Source organism: Furipterus horrens, unplaced genomic scaffold (genome assembly GCF_987537825.1).
Source record: "Furipterus horrens unplaced genomic scaffold, mFurHor1.1.pri manual_scaffold_6, whole genome shotgun sequence".
Lineage (NCBI taxonomy): Eukaryota > Metazoa > Chordata > Mammalia > Chiroptera > Furipteridae > Furipterus > Furipterus horrens.
In genome coordinates this window covers 146,063,589-146,090,371 of record NW_028327176.1, presented here as the reverse complement: position 1 = coordinate 146,090,371, position 26,783 = coordinate 146,063,589, and the positions used below count along the sequence as shown (strand labels likewise).

General features: G+C 34.5%; 1 protein-coding gene across 2 annotated transcripts in view; it reads left to right on the top strand.

The window, feature by feature from the left end:
- Nucleotides 1-26,783, top strand: part of HACE1 (HECT domain and ankyrin repeat containing E3 ubiquitin protein ligase 1) — a 108,034-nt gene that overhangs the window by 57,710 nt on the left and 23,541 nt on the right. For both annotated transcript variants that reach the window (XM_090279706.1, XM_090279705.1), the window contains 9 exons: nucleotides 5,569-5,719; nucleotides 13,392-13,726; nucleotides 14,821-14,889; nucleotides 15,126-15,213; nucleotides 20,535-20,646; nucleotides 20,743-20,840; nucleotides 21,024-21,111; nucleotides 24,863-25,012; nucleotides 25,542-25,738. In XM_090279706.1, the coding sequence (XP_090135832.1) occupies nucleotides 5,569-5,719; nucleotides 13,392-13,726; nucleotides 14,821-14,889; nucleotides 15,126-15,213; nucleotides 20,535-20,646; nucleotides 20,743-20,840; nucleotides 21,024-21,111; nucleotides 24,863-25,012; nucleotides 25,542-25,738 (1,288 nt within the window). The remainder of the gene's footprint in view (nucleotides 1-5,568; nucleotides 5,720-13,391; nucleotides 13,727-14,820; nucleotides 14,890-15,125; nucleotides 15,214-20,534; nucleotides 20,647-20,742; nucleotides 20,841-21,023; nucleotides 21,112-24,862; nucleotides 25,013-25,541; nucleotides 25,739-26,783) is intronic.

Here is a 26,783-nt window from a genome sequence, read left to right as displayed (position 1 = left end):
GTCACCTTCTTGTCGTCTTCTTTCAGCCATTAAGTCTTTTGTCAGTAGTTTTACTCAAAACTACTTTAGACTCTGTCTCTAAGAGTCATTGAATTCCACCTTGACATAATGCCCTCCTTTTATATAGTTATTTCCATTAATACGTTATTTGATGAGGAATTTCTAAGATTGAGGCATACTAAGTGAAAACATTTACACCAGACTCAGGTGTAAATCCAGACATCACTATTTACCATGTGACATAAGCAAGAACAGTAACTCCTCGGAGTTTCCCTTTACCACCCACCTAATACTCATTTTTGAGTGCCTACTATCTGCCAGGCCATCTGCTAGGTGCTCTTGAATAATAAAGACAAAATCTCTCCTTAAGTTTAATTTACAGTCTAATCAGGATTTTATTTCCTTGTTGGAAACTGATAGTAAGATCTTAAAGAATTGTTTTAGGAATGAAAGATTAAGGTGCTGTGAAGTGCCAAGGACAGTGCCTGGCATGTAGTGGAGGAGATGGCAATGGCGAAAGAAATGGAAAATGTTAGGAATGATCATGAATATTTTAAATACCCTGTGATACCTTTTACTTGTTTTTTCTACTTAAATCTTTGTCCCACTTTCTGTTTTTTTACAGTAATCAGAAAGCATTTGTGTTTTATATATATAATTCTGTACAGAAAAAGTCCAGCCACTGTTAATGTAATGAGAATGGTTTGAGTGACATCAATGTTACCTGGCAGCCAAGAAGAGTGGACTAGAATGCAAATGTATGAACAATGACGACTTCACTGTACTAGTCAGTGGGGGCAGTGAACGCCGATGAGTGAGCATATGTACAGTGTGCTGTCACATTCAAAATGGCTGCGTGAGTAGGCAACAAATCTGCATCAAATTTTGCACAGTTAAGCTTGAACATTCCTCCACAGAAAGTATTTGGATGATTCAGAAGGCCGCAGCTATGGGCAGCTGGTGATTGGCAGCTTTCAAAGAGAAGAGATTTCAGACCAGTGATGAGATTCAGGAAAATACAGCGAGGCAGCTAATGGCGACTGGGGAGAACTGAGGTGTCACTGTCTTAGGCACAGTGTTTCTTGTATCTTGTATCTTTTTCAATAAATGCCTCTATTTTTCATATTACATGGCTGGATATCTTCTGGACAGACATCATATATGTTAAGTTCACCGTTAACACTTATTAAGTAGGTACTAAGCTATTCAAATACATTATTTTATTAAAACCTCATAGTAACTTTGTGGTTTAGATGTTATATCCATTGTTTTTTTAAGAAAATTGAAGTTTAATGATTTGTCAAGCTAATACATAGGAGAACCAGGATTCATGTCCTCACTTAAAAAGAGCAGATCCTAGGTTCTAATCTAGCTCTTAAAAATGAATAGATTAGTGGAACAGGAGAAACAGGGTAGGAAGAAGGGATCTATTGCCAGTACAAGTTTTAAAGTTACTTTGTGTACTGTTTTGCCACCACACTGCTACTATTCAAATGCTTCATAGAATCTCTTGTTATGGCCTTCTTTGGCCTGTAAAAACCTTCGTTGGGATCAGTAGTGAGTATTGGTTATTAGTATTGTTAGAATTTGTTGTATTATTACTGTTTGAGAAAACCCAGTCTTGCTCCTGTGTTTCTCCTTTACTCTCATATCACTATCACACTCAGACAGCACTCTGGACACCAGATGTGCAGGCTTTTATTCCCTACACTAAGCAGTTTCCAACACCAGCTGGATGTCCTCCAATTTAAATCATTTCAGACACTATCTACCTTGAAATAGCATTGGATCCCACAGATAGAGGCTCAGTTCCATGAGACTGCCCCACTTCAGGTGTCAATCCCAAGTAGTAGGTCCCCGGTTACCCATCACTTCTTTATGACTTGAGGACAAAGTGGAAGTTCTGATCACTTCTTCTCCCTTGGATTTGATTATTTCCTATAACAGCTCCCAAAATTCAAGAAATGCATTTACCAATATACTAAAAGGGTTAATGATAAAGGTTACTGATTAATGGCCAGATAAAGAAATACTTAAGGCAAGGTCTGGGAGGGTTCTGAGCACAGGAGCTTCTGTCCCCATGGAGTTGGGGTACATCATCCTCCTGGTACATGGATGTCTTCACCAATCTAGAAGCTTTCTGAACCCCATATTTTTTGGCTTTTTATGGAGGCTTCCATTTTCAGCCTTCATCCAGGAGTCTACCAATAATCACCTCAGTAGAACAAAAGATACTGCTATCACCCAGGAAATTCCAAGGGAATTAGGAGCTCTGTGTTAGGAATCTACATCAAAGACCAAATATTAGAACATAAGATGTTCCTAGTGCTCTGATCACTTAGGACTATTATAAGGGTTTTAGCAGCTCTGTGGCAGGAACTGGGGGCAGAGACCAATAGATATATTTTCTATTATCTCACAGCTGCCAAGGTAGATTCGTAAGAGGATCTTAAATACAAATTGCCTCTGCTTTTCAATTTATGATTAATAGTATTTAAGATTCTTTAAAAAAATTTTAAATTACAATTGTCTTTATTATATTAGTTACATATAATGGTATTTTTGCAGATTGTCTTTCTTTTGTTCATTTATTTGTGAATCTTTGTATAAAGTTTCTTAAACCAGTATGATGTAATTTTGGCCATTTACTTTAATACAAATTTTAATTAAGAAAATAACTGATTTATATATTAATTAGTGACAATTGAGATATTATTTAGCACACTTTTGGAAAAGTGAAAAACCTTTTGTGTAACTGATTCTACGAATATTTGGTAAAGGTAATAAATATTTATTGAGGGCTTTTTCGCGCACATTTTCTTTCATTGAGTTAGTTATCTTGCTTTCTATGGATTTACAATTGAAGGTAAAGATAGTTAACAATGTGCAAATGAACAGAAATTGCAGCCTTTGCTAAGTAAGACACTGACTGAATGGAGGTGTACTCTCATATAAAAACCAAAGGTGGTAGGTACATTGATAGGGTTTTGATTTAGAAAACTGACTTTTAAACTTTTATATTCAGACCTGGTAGCTTGGAAAGAAATTATTTTATGATAAACTGAGACGGGTATGGTGAAGTTTGGATTTTTATAATCTTTTTGTGTAATATAAAAGAGATATTTCACTGGTTGGAAAGTGAAAAATGACATTTTTTTTAGACCAACGAATCAGCTTGGCAGAAGTTTAAATTGGGTGAAGTAATATAAAATTAGGCTATATTAATAGTTGATAATTTTAAAATTACATTGTAAGGAAATATTTCTTACCTTAAGATAACACCAGATCAGGTACTTAACACAAATATTTATATATGTAGCAATTTTGCAGAGGAAAATCAAATCACCTTTCTCATGGAGAAGAATTTGAGAGTCACTGTGGTTATTTTTTTCAAGATTTGCAACACAATAAAAGAAGGAAATAGTTTCAACCAATCTTTCTATTTTGTCAATCTCAACAATCTCATGATATAAAATTAGAAACACTTAATAAAGACAAATATGTAAAAATAAGTTCAACCAAAATTAATGATTCTATATATATTTTATTTAAAGTTACTAAAACAAAGAAAAGATTTTGTTAATGTGCTATATATAGCTGTCCCAGTCAATAGCTATTGTATTTTACTAATACTTATAATTGACAGCTCATTTTTATTGGCGGTTTTTAACAATTTAATAATTCTTAGAATGAAAAAGCAACATGAATATGGACATGAAAATATCAGGAAATTTTGACTGGAATGTCAAATTAGAGGGATAGAAAATAACCTCTAATTTGGCACTTACCAAACTGAAATACTTAGAAGTAGGCATTTGCTGTTTCTACATTACTGATCTTTGGGTTTTTTTTTTTTTTTTTTAATGTTAAAAGATACCTAAGAGTATTATAGAGGAAGATTTTAGTGAACTGGATAAAATACTCTAGGGGAAGATGGAATAAGATTTGATAATTAAATTCGTATAAAGACAGTCATACCATTCTGTCCAAAAGTGTATGCAACTCTTCACTCTGATTTTTGCAGCCGTTGTAATGCAAGATAACTGATGTTAGAGATTTTAAAATAAAACGATGCCCTAAACACCACCAACAAAGTGTTCTAAGATATTTAACAGTTTGATTCAATACAAATTTAGCCTGTGTCTTTGTGGAGGAGTAGTGATTGATATTTACGATGATGACCAATTCCTAGGCACTATGTTATTCTGAAGGGCTTTGTGACTTGTCAAAGAAAGTTTATATTATAATCAATATGAAATAGTGTTAATTGGATTGAGTATTTTTAATAGTAGGATATATTTCCTATATTTATGTAGACTCATAAGACAACCCATTATATAGAGAACCACTCTAATAGAGGTAGTAACTTTAAGATTATTCAATTTGTGAATATTCTATATGTGAAAGATTGATTATTATTCTGGGGTGGGGAGAGGAAATGAAGTTATGGATTGAATAGGAGACAGATCAGCCTGTACAATTGAGCTTCGGGTTGGCTTAAGACCGTAAAGCCAGTATTTTTCTACCATTTCTTCTCTGTGAAGTGTTCTACAAGTTCTAAAGAATTAGTTTAATTTACAAATATACTTTTGGTGTCTCAAGAAACCTACTTTCTACAGTGGTGATTTTCTTCATATTTTGTGCTTTGATCATATTCTTGTGGCTTAAAAATTAATGATTTATTCATATGTAATCCAAGTAATACATGAGGTCTGTTCAGAAGTTATCCAGCCATGTAATATGAAAAATAGAGACATTTATTAAAGAAGATACAAGATATAAGAAACATTATATATAGGACAATGATGCCTCATTCCCCTTCAAAATAGGCACCTTGAGACCTCACACAGTTCTCCCAGTCTCTTATCAGCTTCCCAGTTGTATTTTCCTGAATCTCATTGCTTGTCTGAAATCTCTTCCCTTTGAAAGGTGATTTTAGTTTTGGGGAAAAGCCAGAAGTCGCAGGGTGCCAAATCTGGTCTGTAGAGGGGCTGAGTTAGTCAGGTAATTTGATGTTTCACCAAAAAACTGGGTGAGATGTGATATGTGAGTGGGCGCCTTGTGATGAAGCTGCCAGTCACCAGCTGCCCATAGCTGTGGCTTTCTGAATCATCCCAGTAGTTTTTGCAGAGGAATGTTCAAGTTTAATGTGCAAAATTTGATGCATATTCGTTGTTCTACTCGCTTGGTCATTTTGAATGCGATGGCCACACAGTACACATGCTCGCTCAGTGATCTCTACTGCCCCCACTGACTAGTACAGTGAAGTCATCATTGTTCACACATTTGCATTCCAGTCTAGTGTCCTTGGCTGCTAGGTTACATTAATGTCACGCAAACTACTCATTATATTAACAATGGCTAGACTTCTTCCAGACAGACCTTGTATGTTCGGTAATTTCCTGTTAAATAAAACATTGTGTCCTCTATCATTATAGGAAAGGAATTCTACTTGTTACATTATGAAACAGATGGCCAATTAATGAAATTGTTTTAAAATAAGAGTGTTTTAAGATATAATTTGTTTTCTTACATCTAAACTGTTCATATTTTTATTTTTATTTTTAGCTTGTCTAGTAATTATGATGCTCAAATGAAAAGCCTTTTAAGGATTGTGAGGATATTTTGTCATGTCTTTCGAATTGGTCCATCCTCGCCCAGTAATGGAATCGATATGGGCTACAACGGGAATAAAACTCCGAGAAGCCAGGTGTTCAAGGTCAGAAAAGTATATGACGTTGTTATGAAGATAGACATAAAAGAGATGAATTTCACAAAGCATGCATTCATTAATCAGAAACCTCATACACAGGACGTAAGTTTGGTTCATACCCATATCACTTATTAAGTTAGGCACACACCTTCCTCCTTTCATCCCTGTTTAATCAATAGCAAGTCTTAAGTGGTGAGCTTTTATATTTCTCTTAAAGTAAAATTTTATTTATTTATTTATTGAGAGGGGAAAGGAGAGAGAGGGAGAGAAACATCACTGTGTGGTTGCCTCTCACTCACACCCCCAACTGGGGACCTGACGTGCAATCTAGTCATGTGCCCTGACTGGGAATTGAACCAGCGCCACTTGGCTCGCAGGCCAACGCTCAATCCACTGAGCCACAGCAGCCAGGGCTTAAAGTAAAATTTTAGTTCCGTTAGTATTTTATTGTAATGGTAAAGATATTTAATATTTAAACTTAATTAAATCTATTTTTTATTGTATTATAGGTTTTAAGATGGCAATATGAAGCTGTCATGCTTTTTAAAAAATACTTATTTAGAAGGAAAGAAAATATTCATATTTTATTTGGATTTTATTATCATGTGTATGTCATGTGTATGTACATGTATTTGTTTTTAAAATAAGGCTACTTTCAGTTAATGGGCTTACCAACAGTTAGTAACTCCTGGGATCACTTCAAAGAAGAATCATTGAGATTCGTATTTTTGTTAAAACATTTTTTATTGCTTCAGTTGCTGCTTCTATAAAGCACATTTGTGGATGGAATGCTTGGAATAATAATTCCATATAAAACCCAAGGCAGGGTTGCTACTCATGTTATATTATAATTTTATAAAGTAAACAAAAAGAACATGGCTGTAATTTCTATTATTAATGCTTTTTTATGGCATTATATTTGGACAAATGTGTAGTTTAATAACTTTTTCAATGTTTTTTTTTAAAGGTAATTTATCTAAAGAAATTTTTATAGTATAAAATTTGCTTTTGGGTTCATAAAGACATATTTCTTTAAATAGTCTTTTGAGTATTAATACAAATTATCTGTCATAAGAGTGATATAACTGCTTTTATGTACCACTTCCTCCCAAGCTAGTTAGGATTGACAGCTTTACTGTGTGTAAAAATTTAAAGTTAAATTAATGAGCTATATTAAATGATTCTTACGTGGAAATTTTGGGCAGTTACAAATAAATAGTTTGCAAGCATTTCAATGCTAGTAGATTCTTTAGTGCCTGGAATAGGTATGATAACCTTTTGGAAGGTATGTATGAGGATCCCTGCCTCTATGCTCTCTCTGTCTCTCTTTGTCTTTAATCAATGTAGGAAAGGGGAAAGAGTTCTCATTCCCCGCCCCCCCATTTCTTTCCCTATTGTGCCATCTCCTGGAAGAAGGAAGATACGCATCTTCTTGTAATTCAAATTTTGGCTTTTCACATACCATTTCCTTGAAATGGAATTAGGAGTGGTAACTTAGTGTCTCTGTAAAATTCTAAATTATTGATCCCTTGTTTTTGCTGTGCTGTTTAAATGAGTTTTATTGCTCAAACATTCACATTACATGAGGTTGTTCTTAATGTGTTCTGGTGTGGCTCCTGCAGTTAGTTACTGAATCTACCCCTGATTTGATTTTTCTTCTCATTCTTTCTACTCATTTATAATGATGAACAGAAAAATCAAACAGGTATAGCTATGGTCACCATTATTTATATTCACTATTGTCTGATTTTTTTAAAATTGAAATTTCAGTGTGCCACCTATTTGCTCATGACTTCAGGAAATAAGTATATGCTGAGTAGCCTTTCTGTATCCATTTAATGGTTATGTTAGTTTCCCTGCCTACCCAGTTGGTACAGATGTAACTGAGTAGAAAAGGATATCACTCTTTTGCTTTTAGATTTTCTTTTATGGAATCCAGACTCTCTATTTTGATTTTCATGTATCAAATATATATATACCTTCTATTTTATTTCATTTTTTAGCATTTTTTATTTATTTTTTAAAGCATTATTTTCTGTATTACTACTGCTTTTGCCTCTCATCACTTATTTTCTCTTAAATTTTGATCTGTCACTTTAAAACATTTTTATTATAAAATCCCAGGTTGTTTTTTAAAACAGCAGTTTTGTTCTTCCCTTAAGATTTATTTACTTGTCTCTTTCTGTCTGATTTTATGAATTAAGTGTGGAGTCTTCAGAGGATGACAAGATGATCTGCCCCCTCACTTACAAGGACAAAAATAGATGTTACATCGTCATCTATGTATATAAAGTCTTCTGTTCATTGTGGGATGATTCCAGTGTGAAAATCTTAAACATTTGCTGTGTTGCAGTAATGTTACAATGGAAATATCATTTTAATTTTTACCACATTTTGCTCAAGGTAGCAATTGATCCCCCATTCTCCATTTCATTAACTAGGTACTCTGACGTGTCATTCTATTAACTAATGGGTTTTCCATTAATATGGGTGGGTTTATAGGGCATATGTTTTTAGTAGGTGAAATTATTTTACATCCTGTTATTAATTTTCTCATTTATCTTAGAAGTTTTTAAAATTAATCTGAATACTTAGCCTTCTTTCAGTGTTAAGAGATCTTGATCCTAGTGCCTTGGGAACTCCAGAGCACCTGAGGGAGGAGGAGGTAGTTTGGATTTTGAAGCAGATTGAGCATGGGGAAGGCCATGTAGTCTTCCTGAATCTTTTCTTTTTTAAAATATGTTTTATTGATTATGCTGTTACAGTTGTCCCAATTTCTTTTCCCTCTGCTCCCCTCCACCCAGTGACCCCCCTCCCTCCAGTTGTCACCCCCTCCTTAGTCCATGCCTTTTGGTTGTGCATATAGTTCTTCTCAACATGTTCCTGTCTACTCCACTCCCTCCTACTATGCTTCTTAATTCCTGTACCATCTCCCTCCCTTTCCCCCTTTCCCCTCCCCACTGACCTCCCCCCAAAATGTTCCCCATACCTATAATTCTTTTCCTACTCTCGTTGCTTACTTAGTTTGCCTTTGTTTCGGTTCCCTAGCTTCTGTTGTTGGTTGTTGTGATAGTTTTCATTTTAATGTTCATAGTTTTGATCCTCTTTCTCCTAAACAAGTTTCTTTAACATCTCATAGAACAGTGGTTTGGATCTAATGAACTCCTTCAGTTTTACTTTGTCCTGGAAGCACTTTCTCTGCCTTTGTATTCTGAATGACAGCTTCGCCGGATAGAGTAATCATGGTTGTAGGTTTTTGATTTTCATTACTTTGAATATTTCTTGCCAGTCCCTTCTTGCCTGCAGAGTCTCCTTTGAGAAATCAGCTGATAGTCTAATTGGGACCCCTTTGTACATAATTCTCTTATTCTCTCTTGCTGCTTTTCAGATTCTCTCTTTATCCTTAATTTTTGACATTTTGATTAAAATGTGTCTTGGTGTGGTTCTCCCTGGGTCCAGTTTATTTGGAACTCTCTGTGCTTCCTGGACCTGTAAGTCTATTTCCTTCCCCAAGTTAGGGAAGTTCTGCTTCATTATTTTTTCACATAATTTTTCAATTTCTAGTTCTTCTTCACCTTCTGGCAACCCTATAATTCTAATGTTCGTTCTCTTATAGCTGTCCCATAGGTTTCTGAGCCTCTCCTCATTTTCCTCACGTTTTGTTTCCTCTCTCTGCACTGGTTGACTGTTTGTTCCTTCCCTATGTTCCAATTTGTTGATTTGATCCCTGGTTTTCCTTCCCTCACCACCTGTTTTGTATGTGTTTTCGTTCATTTCAGCAAGACTAGCCTTCATTCCTTCCCCATCTTGATTAAGTCCTGCTGTTATTTCTGTAAGCTGTCTTATAACTAACTATAGCTCTGAACTGAGCCTCAGAAAGACTATCTGTTCGTCCGTTAATTCATATATTTGCTTTCTGGTCCCCTGCATGGTTGGGATCTCTATCATTATCCCTGCCATCCTGACAGTTTTCGTTTTACCTTTCCTTCCTGGGCGGGGCTGTGCATTCGTCACTACCGGGTGACCCTTCTCACCACACTGTGGTGCTTTGTATGGGGGCTGAGGTCTAAGATGGCTTCCTGCCATTCACTCTCCACTGAGAGACCGGGAGCCTCCTCCTCCGTCCCCACGCCCTCTGGGCCTCACAGTCCGAGGCAGTGGGGGTCTGCCTTCCCCAGTGTTGGAATCGTGAGCTGACATGTCTGGTCTGCAGCTGGGTGTGCTCCCCAGGTGCTTCTTTCCTCTCCTTAAATACCGGTGTCTGTGCTTTACCACGTGCCGCAGTTCATCACTGCAGCTACCGCCTCCAGCACAGCTTGATCTCTCCGCCGCAGCTTCGCACCTCCTACCCATTCAGATGATCACCAGTTGTTTATAACTTCATACATTGGACTTCTGTGTAGCTTTATTTTCTGGAACTTCTGGTTATTGCTGGTTTTGCGGTAGTTGTAGTCCTTCTTAGTTGTGGAGGGAGACAGAGCGTGTCAGTCTAGGCCTCCATCTTGGCCAGAAGTCAGCTTCCTGAATCTTGACATGCTATTTTTATGAATAGTAAGCTGTGACTATTAACAGTTTCATAGAAGTGTAATTGGGAAAATTTGGAAGCCAAGAAAGATTGAAAAACTTTTAACTTTAAGATCTTGTGTTTTGGGTTGGGGCATTTGACATTATCAAGTTGAGAATAGTCAGTCTAATAGGATTTCAGATACTATTAATGAACTTAAGTTAGGAATGCTTTCCTGTCGAATTTGTATCTCACTTTGGCACATGGATCTTGAAGAACTTAAGTTTTCAACAAGTTTGGGATTATATATTACAGCTTTGAAATACAATTTGAAATGTTTTGAAAATCATCTATGTTTGTTATCATTGCTGCTTTTGGTAGAATATAATCCTATGATGAGGATCGCTCAATAATATGAAATGAAACAGTATTTTCACAGTGCCAAGAAGTCAGCTTATGTTTTCCATAGTCATTGACTCGTTTTTTCAGTAGCAGTTGATATGTACAGTGCTTTGTATCTTATAATGTTTTTATTATTATTTATGAATATAGAAAGCATCATAGATACTGTTTGCAATGATTTTTTATTGTAAAAAATCTATTATAATCTTTTTTGTCTGTGGCTGCTACAACAGTTAAAAATCAAAGTTATTTTCACAATATTTTTTTGGTTGTTGAGGAATGAATGTTCTGAGCAAATCTTCATAGGGACAACTCCCTAGGTAAAAAATACCCCAAGGTTGGGATTTTGGTTTAGTGCATGTGTGAATGAAGAAATAAAAGGTGGAAGAGAGAAAAGAAGGGTCTAAGATGACTTCTACTTCTCTCTCTTTTTTTTGCTCATTCTCTTTTTAATTTTTGCTGTGTTTCTTTATTGAAAACTTTCTAGTTTTTTTAAAAAATATTTCTGGATTATTCAAAATTTGCCTTTCAATTTTGCACATTGTCAGTTTTTGAAAATGGGATTGTTATAGGTTCGGGCTCAGTGCTCTTGTCTACGTGCACAGCATGTACCATTGCCTGCTTTAGGCTCGCCTCCATCCATTGTGCTGATTTTCTAGGTTTTAGCCCTTCTCATTAAGAGATCAATCATTCATTTTTTTTTTTCAAGCAGGTTTACATCACCACCACCTGTTCTTTCTATTTTGTAAGTTCATTTTCTGACAGAAAGCTAGTAGTTTTGCTGACATAAAAAGTCCTTTTTCATCTTTTACAGGAGGTTTAATTTTTTGCTCCTGAAGTGAAACTACTGAGTCAAACTTGAATCATGATTAGAATTAAGACATTTTCAGTGAAGGTATCATCTCAATGTTTATGGCAGCCAGTTCTTTTGCCTTTCCTTTAAGCAGCTTAGGGATCCAGAATCTTTCAGTTGCTCTCTTTGCCTAATCATAGAAAAACCCTCTTGTGGTGGTGATGGTTGAGGGGGTACTAATTTCAACCTTGGAAAGGATATAATTAGTTCCTCCCTTTGCTTACCTATTTACCCAGTATGTGTTAATTAAATGTTGGTTGAATGAGTGCACTAGGTTTTTGCTAATGGTACTGAGGTTTTTAATTTTGTTTTCCGCTTTTTGGTGTGATTTTTAAGTGAAGACTTGGGGATGATATAATTGTTTGTAAATTTATTTAGTCAAATATTCTCAAAAAGGGAATGTTATGGACACCCAAAGAAAGGCTGAAGATGTAGCAGAGGGATTTGTTAGGTAATTATCGGGAAGAATTTTCTGGCAGAATAGGTTATTTAAACATTTTCTATAGTTCCAAATATGTTTGCATAATCTCTTCCATAGTGGTCTTTAAAAGTAAGATTATTTCTTTTAGTTGAAGTAACGTAAGGGTAGGTCTTTCCAAAGTACATGATCTAGTTTGTAGCATTCTGTGATCATATAAGAATCAAAAAGTAAGGTTAGCATTTACATTCATTTGGAGAAAGTTAATCATTCTCAGTAGGAATACTTAAAGTACAGTAGTGAAGGAATGAAGGACCATTTAACCATTACCCGCTGCCAATTGTTAACCTTTATTTGGGAAATAAAAATGTTCTAGTGGGCTCTTTTTTAATTAACATAAATATTGTGTAAGTTTAAGATATACAGTGTGATGACTTGATACATGTATATATTGCAAAATAAGGTTAGTTAATGCATCCTTTACCTCACATAATTACCATTTTGTTATTGTTATGGTGAGAACATTAGCTTTATTCTCATAGTGACCATCAGTTACGTGATACTGTATTGATAACTACAGTCATGGTGCAGTACAATTAGATTCCTGGTAGCAGATCTTTTAATAGTAGTTGGGCATTTATATTTCTGCTTGTGTTTAAAACTACCAGTTATTAGAGATGATGTATATATTTCATCTCCTCTAGTACTTAGTCCTGTTGTAGCATTTGAGGTCACATAATATATTAAAAAATAAAATTTACCAAAGAAATTTTACTCCTTTCTAAAGGAATATTTTATATAGTGTAGAAATAAACAGTTTCATTACTCCCCATCTTTTTCCTTTTTAAGCTGCTAATCCCTGCTTGGAATTCAAAATTTACTAGTCAGTATTTTATAGTTACTGTTTTTTAGAGATGGATTTCGTGTGTGTTGGTAAGCATATATATGTATATATGTGTGTGTGTCTATATATAAATATGTCATGTCATATTTACATGACATTTACATATAAATGTCAAATTTTCTTGTCATAAAATTTCAGAATTTTAGGAATTAGCTGTAAAGAAAAGAGCACAGTAAACTAAGCTGTTTATTAGGCTCTTTAGGAATTCTCACTTTTTTAATTGAAAAAAGACTTATAATTGAAAATTGTTTACACATTAATACAGTAAAGTTAAAGGGATTATATAAAAGTAATGTATAACCATACATTAATAAAACTAAATATCTTTAAAATATTAAAAGAAAATTGCTTATATATTTTTTGTTAGGTTTTAGTTTTTTCTTTTTATTCCAAGGAATGCATAAATACAAATTAAGTTTTCATTATAAATGAAGAAACTGTCATTTATATGGCATTCATATCTTTTTGTTAATTATCTACAGTCATTGCTGTCACATTAACTTGGGAAAATAGAAGCATGTAGAGTAAATTTTCTGTTATTTATTTGGCTGGACTTTCAGAATGATATTTAAAAAACAACTTTTCTTTTTTTCTTAGCCTCTTGAATTGCTTTGGCACTCATTAGATGAATGGCTAGTTTTAATAGCTACCGAACTGATGAAAAACAAAAAGGACTCAACGGATATCACTTCTATTTTACTAAAACAAAAAGGCCAAGATCAAGATGGCACTTCCATTCCTCCATTTCAACCTCCAGGACCTGGGAGCTATGAAAATCTATCCACTGGCACCAGGGAATCTAAACCAGATGCTCTGGGAGGGAAACAGGAAGCCAGTGCAGACTGTCAGGATGTTATTTCTATGACAGCTAACCGGCTAAGTGCTGTCATTCAAGCTTTTTACATGTGCTGTTCTTGTCAGATGCCTCCAGGGTAAGAGGGTTTCTGCTTTGTTTTGTGTGCAGGTCTCAGCCTATCAATAACCAATTTTGTGGCTAGACCAGCCCTTGTGGTTCTTATTATGATTGCAAGGCGCCCTTCAGCAATAACCATCAGGAAACTTTGAAAAAAAAAAGTTTTATTACTTACAAGGTCTGGAAATTACATGGCACACCTGGGGCCACACAGCGAGGTTGCTGGGAGAGAGCAAGAGTGAGAGCATGGCCCACGAGACAGCTAGCGCACAGTGGTGTGGGTATGGGCCAGGCATTCTGCTTTTTGGGGGGTCGGAGGTGGGGGAGTCTCTGGTGCTCATGCTTTATTGGTGAATTTAAAACATAAGAGTGGAAACTTAAAGTGTGGGAAGAATAAAAAAATAACAAGTAGCATAAATGGTCAGTTATTGAAATCAGTCAAGATCACTAAAGCAAGGGAGCCTCAGTGGGGGAGGTGGCCTGGCTCTTATCTAGTTGGGTGGCTGGCAATGTGTTTATTAAAGATAGCTATCTTTGAAGTGTATGCCTGTTTGAAGCAGAAGCCTTGGCAACCAAAACTTAAGTCAGGCACTTGCATTATAAAAAAGAGAAAACCCAACCATCAAAGCTTACACTACATGCTTAATATTTCTTCTCTGACAGATGAAAAAATGCTTTTTCTATAATTTCAGTAAAAACAAAGAGTAATATGTTGCTTTTAGGTTCTATTTTGATCTTGTTTTAGGAAAGTCATTGTACTGATCTAGAATTAGTTTAAAATATTTGATAAGCATTATATCAGTTATTAGCATGTAGAATGGTAAATGCCACTTTGTATAGGGTCAAATGTATTTGAAATGTATAGACCAGAGATGTCTAACATTTCAAGGTTTTTAAAATGTCACTTCTTTATGTCAGTATTATCTGTTAATGAAAATTATATATTTTTTCATCTTATAGATTGAACAGACATGGCTAATTTCTTAAATTTGTAAAGATGATCCAAACCCCAATTTTTTCTGTCTAGAAGCTAGTCCAGTTTGATACATAGTTTTCAAGTTTGCTATATCACCAACTTTTGTCTATGTTCTGATTCGTTTTTACTCCCCACAGAATGACTTCACCTCGTTTCATTGAATTTGTGTGCAAACACGATGAAGTCTTAAAATGCTTTGTTAACAGGTAAGGCTTTCGTGGACCTGTGGACTGTCCTTACATCCTTTTTTCTTTACTTATAGTTTTCATCTCAAGAGAAAAATGTTAACTTCTGTTAAACCATTTTAAAAACATTTCATGACAAGTAAAAGTATAGTAGGTGTATTACTCTTCTATTTTGGTATCTACATATCTGAATCTTCATTTCAGTTAATGCCACTTATCCTTTCTGTCCATTTAAACAAAGTGTATTTTTCTTTTAGAAATCCCAAAATTATATTTGACCACTTCCACTTTCTCCTTGAATGTCCTGAATTGATGTCAAGATTCATGCACATCATAAAAGCACAGGTAGAAATTTCTCTTAATGTTGTTTTTAGTCTGTCTAATGAAAATTAACTTTCTAAATTTGAGTACTGTTTAGTGAAGTAATTATTATATGTGAGACCTCCTGCTATAAGAGGAGTGAAATTACCTTAGTCTTTAGAATATGGAGTTATATTAGTATGTTACTGTAGTATGAGGAGTAATTTTTTTTTCCAAGAAATGTGTAATGAGGTCCTACTGTGTACAAAGGCTGTTCAAAGACAACAGAAGACATTGCCATGTTTCCTAAAATGAGTGTCATGAAACACTAGTCCTGTAAGGCTCACGGTCCTTGAGAAAAGGACTTTATCCCCAAATACATTTGGGAAACATGCCCTGGTGGAGATTTACAAAGTTTATCAGTAGTTGTTAAAGGTTTTGAGAAGCCCTTTGCTAAAAATAGTGATTAAACTGTTAATCCTCTAAATTTATTTGACCTGAGCACCTTTCCCTTGTCAGGGTTCTTTCCACAATCTCATGTTTCGTGAAACATGTTAGGAAAAGCTTGTGTGCTACTTAACAACTATTATGTGACTTTGAGCACATTTCCAATATCCTTGAGTCTTGGTTTCTTCATCTGTAAAATTGAGATAAACCTCTTAAAACTCTAGTGGAGAGTAAGTTTTTAGTAGTGACTGGCATATATGTTCAATTAATGGTAGTTGTTTTGGAGGTAGAAGACATATTCTATCTCCAAGAGGATCTTAATTCAGTCTAGGGGGGCAGATAATAAATGCACCTATAAGATAGTAAATACAGTATTACCTGGTTCTTTAGGAGTTTATGGGATAAAGCACTTGCTTCTGACTGCTATAATCAAGGGAAATTTCAAAGAGGAGGTAGATTTTAAACTGGACCTTGAAAAACATGTAAAATTTTGATGAGAATAAATGGGGAATATGAACGTTCTAGCCAAGATATAGACATGTAGGTAGGAAAGTGTATAAAACTACACTGGTTGAAACAGATTTTGTGTAGGTGAAGAATACGATACAATTTTGGATAGGCAGCATTGGGTCATTGTGTCTTAAGCCTTGATTGCCAGGTTAAAGAATCTTTGCAGGAGCCACTGATCACTTTGCTTTAGGAGAATGACATGATTTTGGCAAAATTTTAGGAAACCGTTGTCAGAAATGTAGGATAGACTCCTGGCTACTGTTAGGATAGTAGTCATAGGGTAAATACTATAGGTGTTTTTACTTATTTATTTATTTATTTTAAATTTATTGTTGTCCTATTACAGTTGTCTCATATTTCCCCATTGCTCTCCCCTGCCTATAGGTGTTTTTAAATGTCTTTAGAAACACTAATTCTTTCAGAAATTAAAGAAAGCTAAGAGCTAATTCTTATAAAATTATACACAAGTATATAGGTACCCTTGACATCTGTTTAATAATGATAATTAAAATAAGGTACTAATAACTTACATTTATTAAATGCTTGGTATAGATTATTTTATTTTCAAAGAAATCTTGTGAGATGTGTGCTCTTACTAAAGCTAAAAGGTTAAGTAAGTTGTTTAAATCATTCAGCTACAGTGGGAGAACCAGAATTTAGAAGTCTCTCTGGTTCTTAAGTTTATTTTTTAACCTGCATTGTGACTCCATTCTAGTGCAAGCGAGGTTATAGGTAAAAGAAACTTAGTTTTCGAAAGAGGTAATTTTGCTATTTTTAAATACTGTCTGCTTTTCACTTCCTTTTTCCCCTTCCCTTCCTAAACAATTTAGTCCAAACGCATTTACGTCAGCTATCCACCTTACCCACCTTTTTGACTCACAGGGGATTTTGTTGCCTGACCAGGGTGAGGACAGTGTCCATAAGCATCGTGTCATTCCATTGTGGGGATTGGAGCTTGGGTGTGGTAAGGGAGAGGGGCTCAGCATGTAGTGTGTGAGTTGGCCTGGCATATGGAGGATGTCCAGCATGGAGGGTGGTGACAGTTGCTCATAGTAGTTTGACAAAGCCCAAGTGGGGTGGAGGGCACCCATGCAATGAAGGGTTCATATTAGCAATAGGATGTTGGTTATACAGTAGTCCCTCTCTGTATCGCGGTTCACTTATCGCGGCCTCACTGTATCACGGGATTTTAAAAAATATTATATTATTTATCGCAGATTTTTCGCTACATTGTGGGATTTTGCGGTACTGTATATGTACGTTGTTAAAGTTACGTAGGTTTAAGAGTGTAGAATATGCTTAAGAACATCAGTAGTGTTTATAAAAGTGTGGAAAAGATTAATAAGGGAGTGGGAAAGGTTAATAAGGGACTGGGAATGGTTTATAAGTGTGTGGGAGGGTTTATAAAGCCTTAAAATATATATAAATACTAAAATAAATGTAAGGTTCCTACTTCGTGGATTTTCACCTGTTGCGGGGGGTGTGGGGGGGTCTAGAACGTAATATCCGCGGTAAGTGAGGGAATACTGTATACAGGTTGTTCAAATAAATAAGTACACTAAAGATTATGGAAGCTTAGTTTCTCATTGTTGGAGAAACGAGTTTGAAAATGGAGAAAAATAGAATGAACCATATGCTGTTGGGTTGTAATTGGAGATAGCAGTGTGAACTTAGTTTTTAATGTAGATAGATAGATTTAGCAATCCTGGCACCCAGTTCTTGGTTTCTAAATACCGTTCTCAATGAACCAGACTCTGGAGAAATGGTTAATTCTAGGGCTGGGTCAGGGAAAGTACAGATGAGCCTAGAACATCTTATTGTGCAAGGAAGTTGTTTAAAGAATTATGTTATATTAAAAATGATTCAGAACCAGTTTGAATGAATTCCACCAGCCAATTCTGGAACAATTTTATATCAAAATAAATAATGATGGCAAAATACTATAAATCAAATCAACTCATGAGTCTGTATTGAAAAAAAGTAATGAGTAAATGGAAAGTTTGATGATGTATGGGATGTATTTTCTGTCTCAAATGATCTCCCTTTGGAATATTTACCGATTACAAAGATTTAAAAAACCAGAACTTTACAGTGGACACATTCGGCAGTGATCAAAGCAGATATATCAGTGTGCCAACCTATAAGATGCACGGAGAAAGAATATGGTATCAGCTCTTTAATATCCCTGTCAAAGATGTACATCCTGAATTTAGTCATGGGAAAACATCAGACTAACTCCAATGGGACATTCTAACAGAACAACTGACCTGCAATCTTTAAAAGTATTGAGGTCATGAAAATTCAGAAAACATTGAAGAACTACCAAAATGAGACAGACAGCTAAATACAATTCAAGAGGTGTTGTGCTATGAAGGACATTATTAGGAAACTGGCAAAACTTGTATTGAGCCTAAGGATTCGATATAGTAATGTATCAGTGTTAGTTTTCTGACTTTAATAGTTGTTTTCTACTTATGTAGAAGAAATCCCTTGTTTGTAGGAAATACACACTAAAGTTTTTAGGGTAACTGGACATCATGTTGGCAACTTACACTCACATCAGGAAGAAGAAATACTTTGTATTCTGCTATACTTAGAAATTTTTTGTAACTCGGAGGCTGTTCCAAAACAACAACAACAATTAAAAACAAAAACTATCTTTGCTGAGGGACTGACTTCTTGTTCTGTTGGTGGTTTTCAGGTGGCCTCTAGTTACAGGGAGAAACATTTTGTATTGCTGTGTCAGTCCTGTTTTGTGAATTAATTTGTGGAAGTACAGGTACTCAGAAAGTTTACACACAAGAATCTGCCTTTTGGCTTTGTAGGCATGGGTATATGTATGTGGATGTTTTGCTTTTACAAATATCTTACTAGCTTTTGATAGCATTTTGTACCTTTTAATGTTCAATTTGAATTACTTTTAAAAAAATTGCCATTTGCTTTTATTTCTTGGTTCACATTTTACAGGTAAAGGTTATATCAGTAGTTTAATATTTAATACCTTATAATGGCAAGGACATTTGCTATCATTTTTAACACTAATTCACAATTTTAGCATTTTTATGAATGATAATAAAAGCAACACCTTTTTATTGAGCATTCTGAGTGTCGAGTATTTCTACAAGTTAACCTCTTGGTGTCACATCTTTTTCTTCTGTGGAATGGGTATAATAAGAGTCTCTTTTCCTCATAGTGTTGTAAGGATATGTCAAAGTGCATCTGAAACGCTTAAAACAGTACCTGGCTTACAGGTGCTTCAGTAAACATTAGCTAATTTATAGTTATAATTATTATGCTCTATATTTACATTGTTTCACTTAATTCTCACAATTAGCCCTAGAAGTATTATTTTCCCTGTTTTACAAGTGGGAAAACTAAAGTTCTGAGAGGATTCTTAATTCCTCTAAATGCTTAATTTGTATTTCACTGTGTAGAACTTAATATTATATATATATATATATATTATATATATATATGGTATTGTTCTAACGTTAGTTTCATCTCTTGAACTTTATTAAACAGTTTTAAGCAAACAAATTGAGAGTTTTTACAGATCTTATGTTACCTGCAGTGTTGGCACATGCTGGGTACTCAGCAATACTTTCTGAATACTCAATAAAAATTGCATATCTGGCCTGCGAACCGAGTGTTGCTGGTTCGATTCCCAGTCAGAGCACATGACTAGGTTGCATGCCAGTTGGGGATGTGTGAGAGGCAACCGCACATCGATGTTTCTCTCCCTCTCTTTCTCCTTTCCCCTCTCTCTAGAAACAGATAAATAAAATAAAATAAAGTAACCTTGTTAAAAAATAAATAAATTTAAAAAAATTGCATATCTGGCAAATGAACAAAAGATAAAGATTTCTTTACTGTTTAAGAGATCTTATTCTTTAATTTTTATGGTGGAAGAAGGGAAGGAGGAAGGGAAGAAGGGGTTTACAAAATCTTTTTTGGTTGCTGCATATATTCAAAGGATAGAAATAAGAATAAAGTTAGGTGTAAAAGATTATTTTTATGAAAAATTAAATGGAACATGTAACATAATTTTTCTGAAAAAAAAATTTATTTTTATAAGCCTCATTGGGTTTAAAAGAAATTGAGAGTAAATCTGTTTAATTACATATATGACATTAAGTTCTCAGATATAACCTTCTAATTTCTAAAGTCTTTCCTGTTGAAAATGTAGGGAATTAAAAAATATATACTCTCTAGATAGTCAACGTATTTCAGCTAAGCTCTGTCTTTTTGTGAAGAGTTGTTGAAATGTCAGGACATTATCTAGAACTACTTATTATAAATAAAGGTCTGAGGATGATGATTTGTAGAAAGGGCATTTAGCATGCTAGTTAGTGAATTTAACAGGTGATGGAAATACTGCTAACATATTTTACTGTTATTTGTTGGGGTAGCCATTTAAAGATCGCTGTGAATGGTTCTATGAACATTTGCATTCAGGACAACCAGACTCAGACATGGTGCACAGGCCAGTGAATGAAAGTGATATCCTGCTGGTTCACAGAGGTATGTTTAACAAAGAAAATGGCTGTACATGTGAAGCACAAAGTACTAGTTATTGTAAATTTTAATACGCAAAATTAACCAATGCTACATATTTAGATTCTATTTTTAGGAGTAGCTGTGAAGTTGTGTCAAAAGCAAGCTGTGCAAAGCTCAAGCAGGGAATTGCTGTGCGCTTCCATGGAGAAGAAGGCATGGTGGGTATGAAAATAAGTGCTGTGGAGATCACTGTATATAAAAGATGGAAATGCACTTGAATAAAATTGAATGTTTAATTGATAATGGAAGAAATTTAATATGATTTTAATTTTATTATTTACAAAAAATTTCCCCATTTTACATATTTCTGTTGATACTTAATTTTATTTTTTTGAACTCAGGGTCAAGGTGTTGTGCGTGAGTGGTTTGATATTCTATCTAATGAGATAGTCAATCCTGATTATGCATTGTTTACGCAGTCAGCTGACGGTAAGTCGTACAGTCTAGATGACTTTTTCTGTGACTTGTCACATTTTTGAACTACTTCAGTGTATTTTATTCTTTGATTCCCATAGAGTAGCCCTATGAGATAGGTGGGGTATTCCCATTTCATAGAAGAGACAACTGAAGTTTTTGTCCATGTTAACACAGTTATGAGTGGAGACTAATTCAGTCTAGCAGTCTTTCCTCTATAAACAGTTGATTCTCAAATGCTTGTCTCAGGTACTAGTGCTGGTCCCAAGAAACTTTTCATTAGTCCTTTATAAGCTAAAATTAAATTTATTTACTTTAGGGATTGTCCTTTAGTCTACTTTTCTTGAGTTAAAATTTCCTTTAGTGAAATGACGATAATGGATGGGCTTAAAAATAATATGTCCTTATTTGGAAAAATTAAAATTCACTAGTCCTATTTGAGTTTTTCCAAGTCTCAGAATTTATTGGTCATAAAAACAAAGTCTAGAGATCACGGTGTCAAATCTTAACTTAAAATTTATTTATGTATAGTAATTTAGTTTTTTGTCTTTTTAAAATATCAAGACCTGACAACCAAAAAGCTCTTATTGCTGTGGGGAGGGAGGTATAAGGGGACTAATTGTAATGGAAAAAAATACAATAAAGATTAAATTTAGAAAAAAGCTCTTATTTAACCATATAATACAAATGTAAAGCTCTGTTGAAATGGTGCAGTTGACCTACGGGATTATAATTTTATATCATAGGCTAAATGGAAATGGTTAATACCGCCTTATTTGTGTGAGGTATAATTGAGACTTCTGTAACTTAATAGAAACATCCAAGTGAAGGTAGAATTTCAGTTTTTAAATGCTGTGTACAATTGCTTTTATTTCCTGAAAATCTTTTCTTTCCCAGTGTATAAATTTTTAAAATAGGGGCAGAGTGCCTCATTAATTGTAGTTCCTGGTTGCATCCAACCAAATGAGCAGCCAATCTCCTTTGAATAAGAAGGGTGTCTATGAGAGGCCAGTGGAGTGGGCTGCAGAGATGCTAGGCAGCTTTAGATGTGCACCTATATGATGACCACTTCAGACACCCCTGGTGTATTTGAAATTATTTAGGAATGTGGGATTGCCTGCTTTAACTCTCTTACCTTTAACTGTTTGCTATGAGATGAATTTGTTGAATTTGACAAGGTTGATGAGACACTGGGTTCAGTTATTTAGGTCTGATCTTTAATGTAAGATTTAGCATTAAACATTATATTTTAGATTTATTTCTTTTTTTGTAGCCACTCTTGAGTCTATTTAGTTTCATACCTGAAAAATAGATTTGGTGTGAAATCATTAGTGAAGGTACTTCTTTGTACTATAAATTTATAGCAGAACATATATTGAAGCACATAGACTATAAAGATTGTGACTTGTCCTTTTTGTAAGCCATATGAGTATTCTCTTTAGGGTCATAGTATTAAAATATTAAAATCTAGATGAAATCGTTCTTATGTATAGTCGACATGAAGGGAATTACATTTAAGAATTAAAAATTCCTAAATGTGGGAAATGTTTAAATAGACCCAATGTCTATGATAATTTCTCTAAATTAAGATACATTAAAGAAGTAATATAATGTCTAAGAGTTTGGCCTTTGGTGTTATACTGGCTGTGAATCTTGGCTCTGCCCCTCTTTATGCTATGATCTTGGAACAGAGATGTTAATTTTTTAGATCTCAATTTGCTGATTAGAAATGGTGATGACCTGTGTTTTATAATGTAGTAAGAATCAATTAGCTGTTGTGTGAAAAATTATTGGCCCAGTACCTGGCACATAGAAAGCAGAAATAACTATTAGGTATTATTATTATTATTCTGTGAAATACAGTTTTTCTGAAGTGATGAAAATAGCTGGGAGTATTACAGTTACTTTTATTTTCAACTTAAAACTTAACATAAAATTTATATTCTGTTGTCACTAGTTTTCAAGTTAAAAACTATTATTTGTTTCTTGAATATTTTCCCTATTTGTTTCCTTTTTTTTCTTTTGATTTCTTCTTATCTATTCTTTTTAATAACCCAGACTTCCCAGAAAGTATTTAGAGAAGGAATTATACACAGATCTAGAGGAGGAAAGTTGGGTTATAAGAAATCTTTGCTGGTTCATCAATTACCCTAAGCATTCACTATATTTAATATATAGAAAATATTTGTGATTATTCTCAGAACACTAGATTTTTTGAAATTATGGTATGTTCATCTTTGAAGTTTTTCTTCATCTCACAGACTTTGCTTTGACTTGTAATATCCAGTCTTACATTATGACGGGGAATGATTATCAAAATGTGAATGGCTAGCTTCATGTGGCTCTTTTAAATCATTCAGCCATTAAGCTTCCAAATTTGTACCTTATATCTAAGTGAATTTGTCATGGCAATTTAGTTCATTGCCAACTCTGATAAATCAAAGACCAATGAAGCACAAAGGGAATTATTGTCAAAGTATGTATACTAAATGACCAAACATTTCGCTGTCCAGTACCTTTTTTTCCCTTTATTTTTCTTCAATGCATTTTCATTAGATTTATCACTGTTTCTTTTAGCCCAGGTGCCTGGAAGAGTAGTAAGTAGCATGAGCTCAATAAATATTTGTTGAATCATGAGAGAAGTTAGTGATTGTCACAGAAAAACAGGGAGGGAGAGTTATTTAAAGTTGAGATCTTGGTATTTTTTCCGTCACACTAGATTTTTTTGAGACTTTTTATGGTAAAATGGTAAATTTTAGCCATATTGAAGTGTTATAATTCAGTGGCACTAAGTACATTCACAATGTTGTATAACCATCACCACTATTTCCAGAGTTTTTTCATATAAGTGGAGTCATATACTCCATTGCTGTAGATTTTGACAGTAATTAGTAACTACTGCCCTTGCCATTTTTACTTTTACACTTCAGTGGTATTGTGCTTATTTTTAACCTTGAGTATTTGCCATGAGGATGAATTGGTTGACATTTGGACTTTGGTGATTTCCTGATAATTATTAAAAGGCATCAAGTTCATTGATTAGCTCTATCACTTAAGAACAGTTGGACATTAAAAATGTTTAGTTATAGTAGTGCTCTGTTCCTTAAGGAGCAAAAAGTAGTAAATGTCTGTTGCACTGGGCCTGAATGAGACAATGTCTGCCCTAATGCACAGCCTAGTAGTTATTTCCCCACACTGTCTAGGAAAACACTGTGTGTGTGTGTGAGATCCTTTAATATATTATTTCCAGGATCTCTCTGACAAATCTTCCAATTACAGCAGTTAAAAGTACAGTTAAACATAGTCTAAAATTTTCTCTCTATGCTTCATGCTGTGGTTGGTGTGGGTCAGTGAATTGAGTGCCAGCCTGCAAACCAAAGGGTCACTGGTTCGATTCCCTGTCGGGGCACATGTCTGGGTTGCAGGCCAGGTCCCCAGTTGGGGGCATGTGAGAGGCAACCACACATTGATGTTTCTCTCCCTCTCTTTGTCCCTCCCTTCCCCTCTCTCTAAAAACAAATAAATAAATCTTAAAATAAAACAAAATTTTCTCTCTGCATGGACTTCCTGTGACACGTTAATGATCATCTTTTGTACTTCCAGTTCCACTGCCTGTTTATACAGTATTCCACAGAGAGCATTCCTGTGAAAGATTGTACATAACTTTAGTTTTGCTGGTTTTATATGAACTGAGTTATCTGCATTAAAACGATCTTCTGCTTATAGATATTTTAAAAAATAAATTATTTTGTATTTATTTTAATAGGAACAACTTTTCAGCCTAATAGCAACTCCTATGTAAATCCTGATCACCTGAACTATTTCCGGTTTGCTGGACAGATCTTGGGATTAGCATTGAACCACAGGCAGCTGGTCAATATTTACTTCACAAGATCATTCTACAAGCACATTCTTGGTATGGCTGTAATGTTATTTCCATAGACATTTATCTAAAGTGTTTTTCTTGTAGTCTTTAGGGAAATCTAATTTGGTAAGTAATGGCATTTTAGATGAGATCATTTTTATTTTGATTAGAGACTCTCAGTATATGTAAGTCATTTACATGGGGGCCTGAGGGAAAGAAAAAAACACCTACTTTTTTTGCTATAAAAAGGTTTTTTTTTGTTCATTTTAGTGTGTGTATATTTATGCTAAGAATGCATTTTGATATGAATATAGTTAAAAGAATTGGTACTTTTTGAAGTTTATAATTTCCTGAATAGCTATTTCAAAGAAAGATTACATTGTAAAAATGTGGAAGAAACATAAGCTTAAATTAACAGACTTTCAAATTCAGGAATTCACATCTACTTAAATCATGCTGTGAATCTGATTATATTTTGCAGTTTTACACAATATCTGTAGAGGGCAGTATTTTACCATTAAACATATAAGAAAGGGCAGAAACATGTAAAATATGACTGCTGTATGTTTACATTTTTTAGGTATTCCTGTAAATTATCAAGATGTGGCATCTATTGATCCAGAATATGCCAAAAATTTACAGTGGATTTTAGATAATGATATTAGTGATCTGGGTCTAGAACTAACTTTTTCGGTTGAGACCGATGTATTTGGAGCAATGGAAGAGGTGCCTTTGAAACCTGGGGGTGAAAGTATTCTGGTGACACAAAATAACAAAGTAAGTATTTGAATTTTTACCATAGCCATTGTTTGTAATCTGACCCTGATATTCTAAAGTCTGGCACTGACTAAAAAGGCTTTTACTGTTAGAGTTTAATAACATTTTATAAAAGATATAAAAGACTTAAGGTAACTAAACCATCAAATATCAAACTTATGTAATAAGACTAAAACCTTTTTTTTTTTCCTTTAGTTGAATTATAGTTACAAGACAGCTTCAGATTCACCTAACTATAAAAAAAGTAATGTTCATGGAACCATTGTGTAGACTGGCGATTTAGTAAGATATCGATGTTTTAAAAAGATTTTATTCATTTAATTTTAGAGAGAGGGGAAGGGAGGGAGAAAGAGAAGGAGAGACATGTGGTTGCCTCTTGTGCGCCCCCAACTGGGGACCTGGCCTGCAACCCAGGCATGTGCCCTAACTGCGAATTGAACCAGTGACCCTTTTGTTCGCAGGCTGGTGCTCAATCCATCAATCCACACCAGCCAGGGCTCGATTTTTTTTCCCTAAGCCAAAAGATTTGGCCATGTTGTAGCTAAACTCTTTGAGTCTCAGTTTTCTAGTCTGAAAAATTTAGATAATAGTGTCTCCCACAGAGAATTTTTACTAACATTTTGTAAACCTAAAAGCACATTAAAAAAGTTAGTTGTTATTGGATAGTTTTCTATAAAAATAGGCTTTTAGTTTCAGATATACACAGGGAATTGGAGACCTAGATTAAGCTACATAATTTTACTTTTTAAAAATTAGATACTGTGCATATAAACAAACATGAAGTTTATCTTTGGAACATAAAATCAGGAGCAAGTTTCTCCACATTTGCACTTATACATTTTTTAGTCTATTTGCTCATTTTACATATGAGGATACGGAAGCCTAAAGCAGGGGCCAAAACCCAGGTCTCCTACTTTCACATCTGATGTTCTTCATACTATTTACAAATTAATCATGTTGAGGAAGAGCTTACTTGACTTACAATGAGTCATGTGGTGCTCTAGAAAACTATAAAGTAGTAAAGTGCTAGATCTAATTTTCAAAA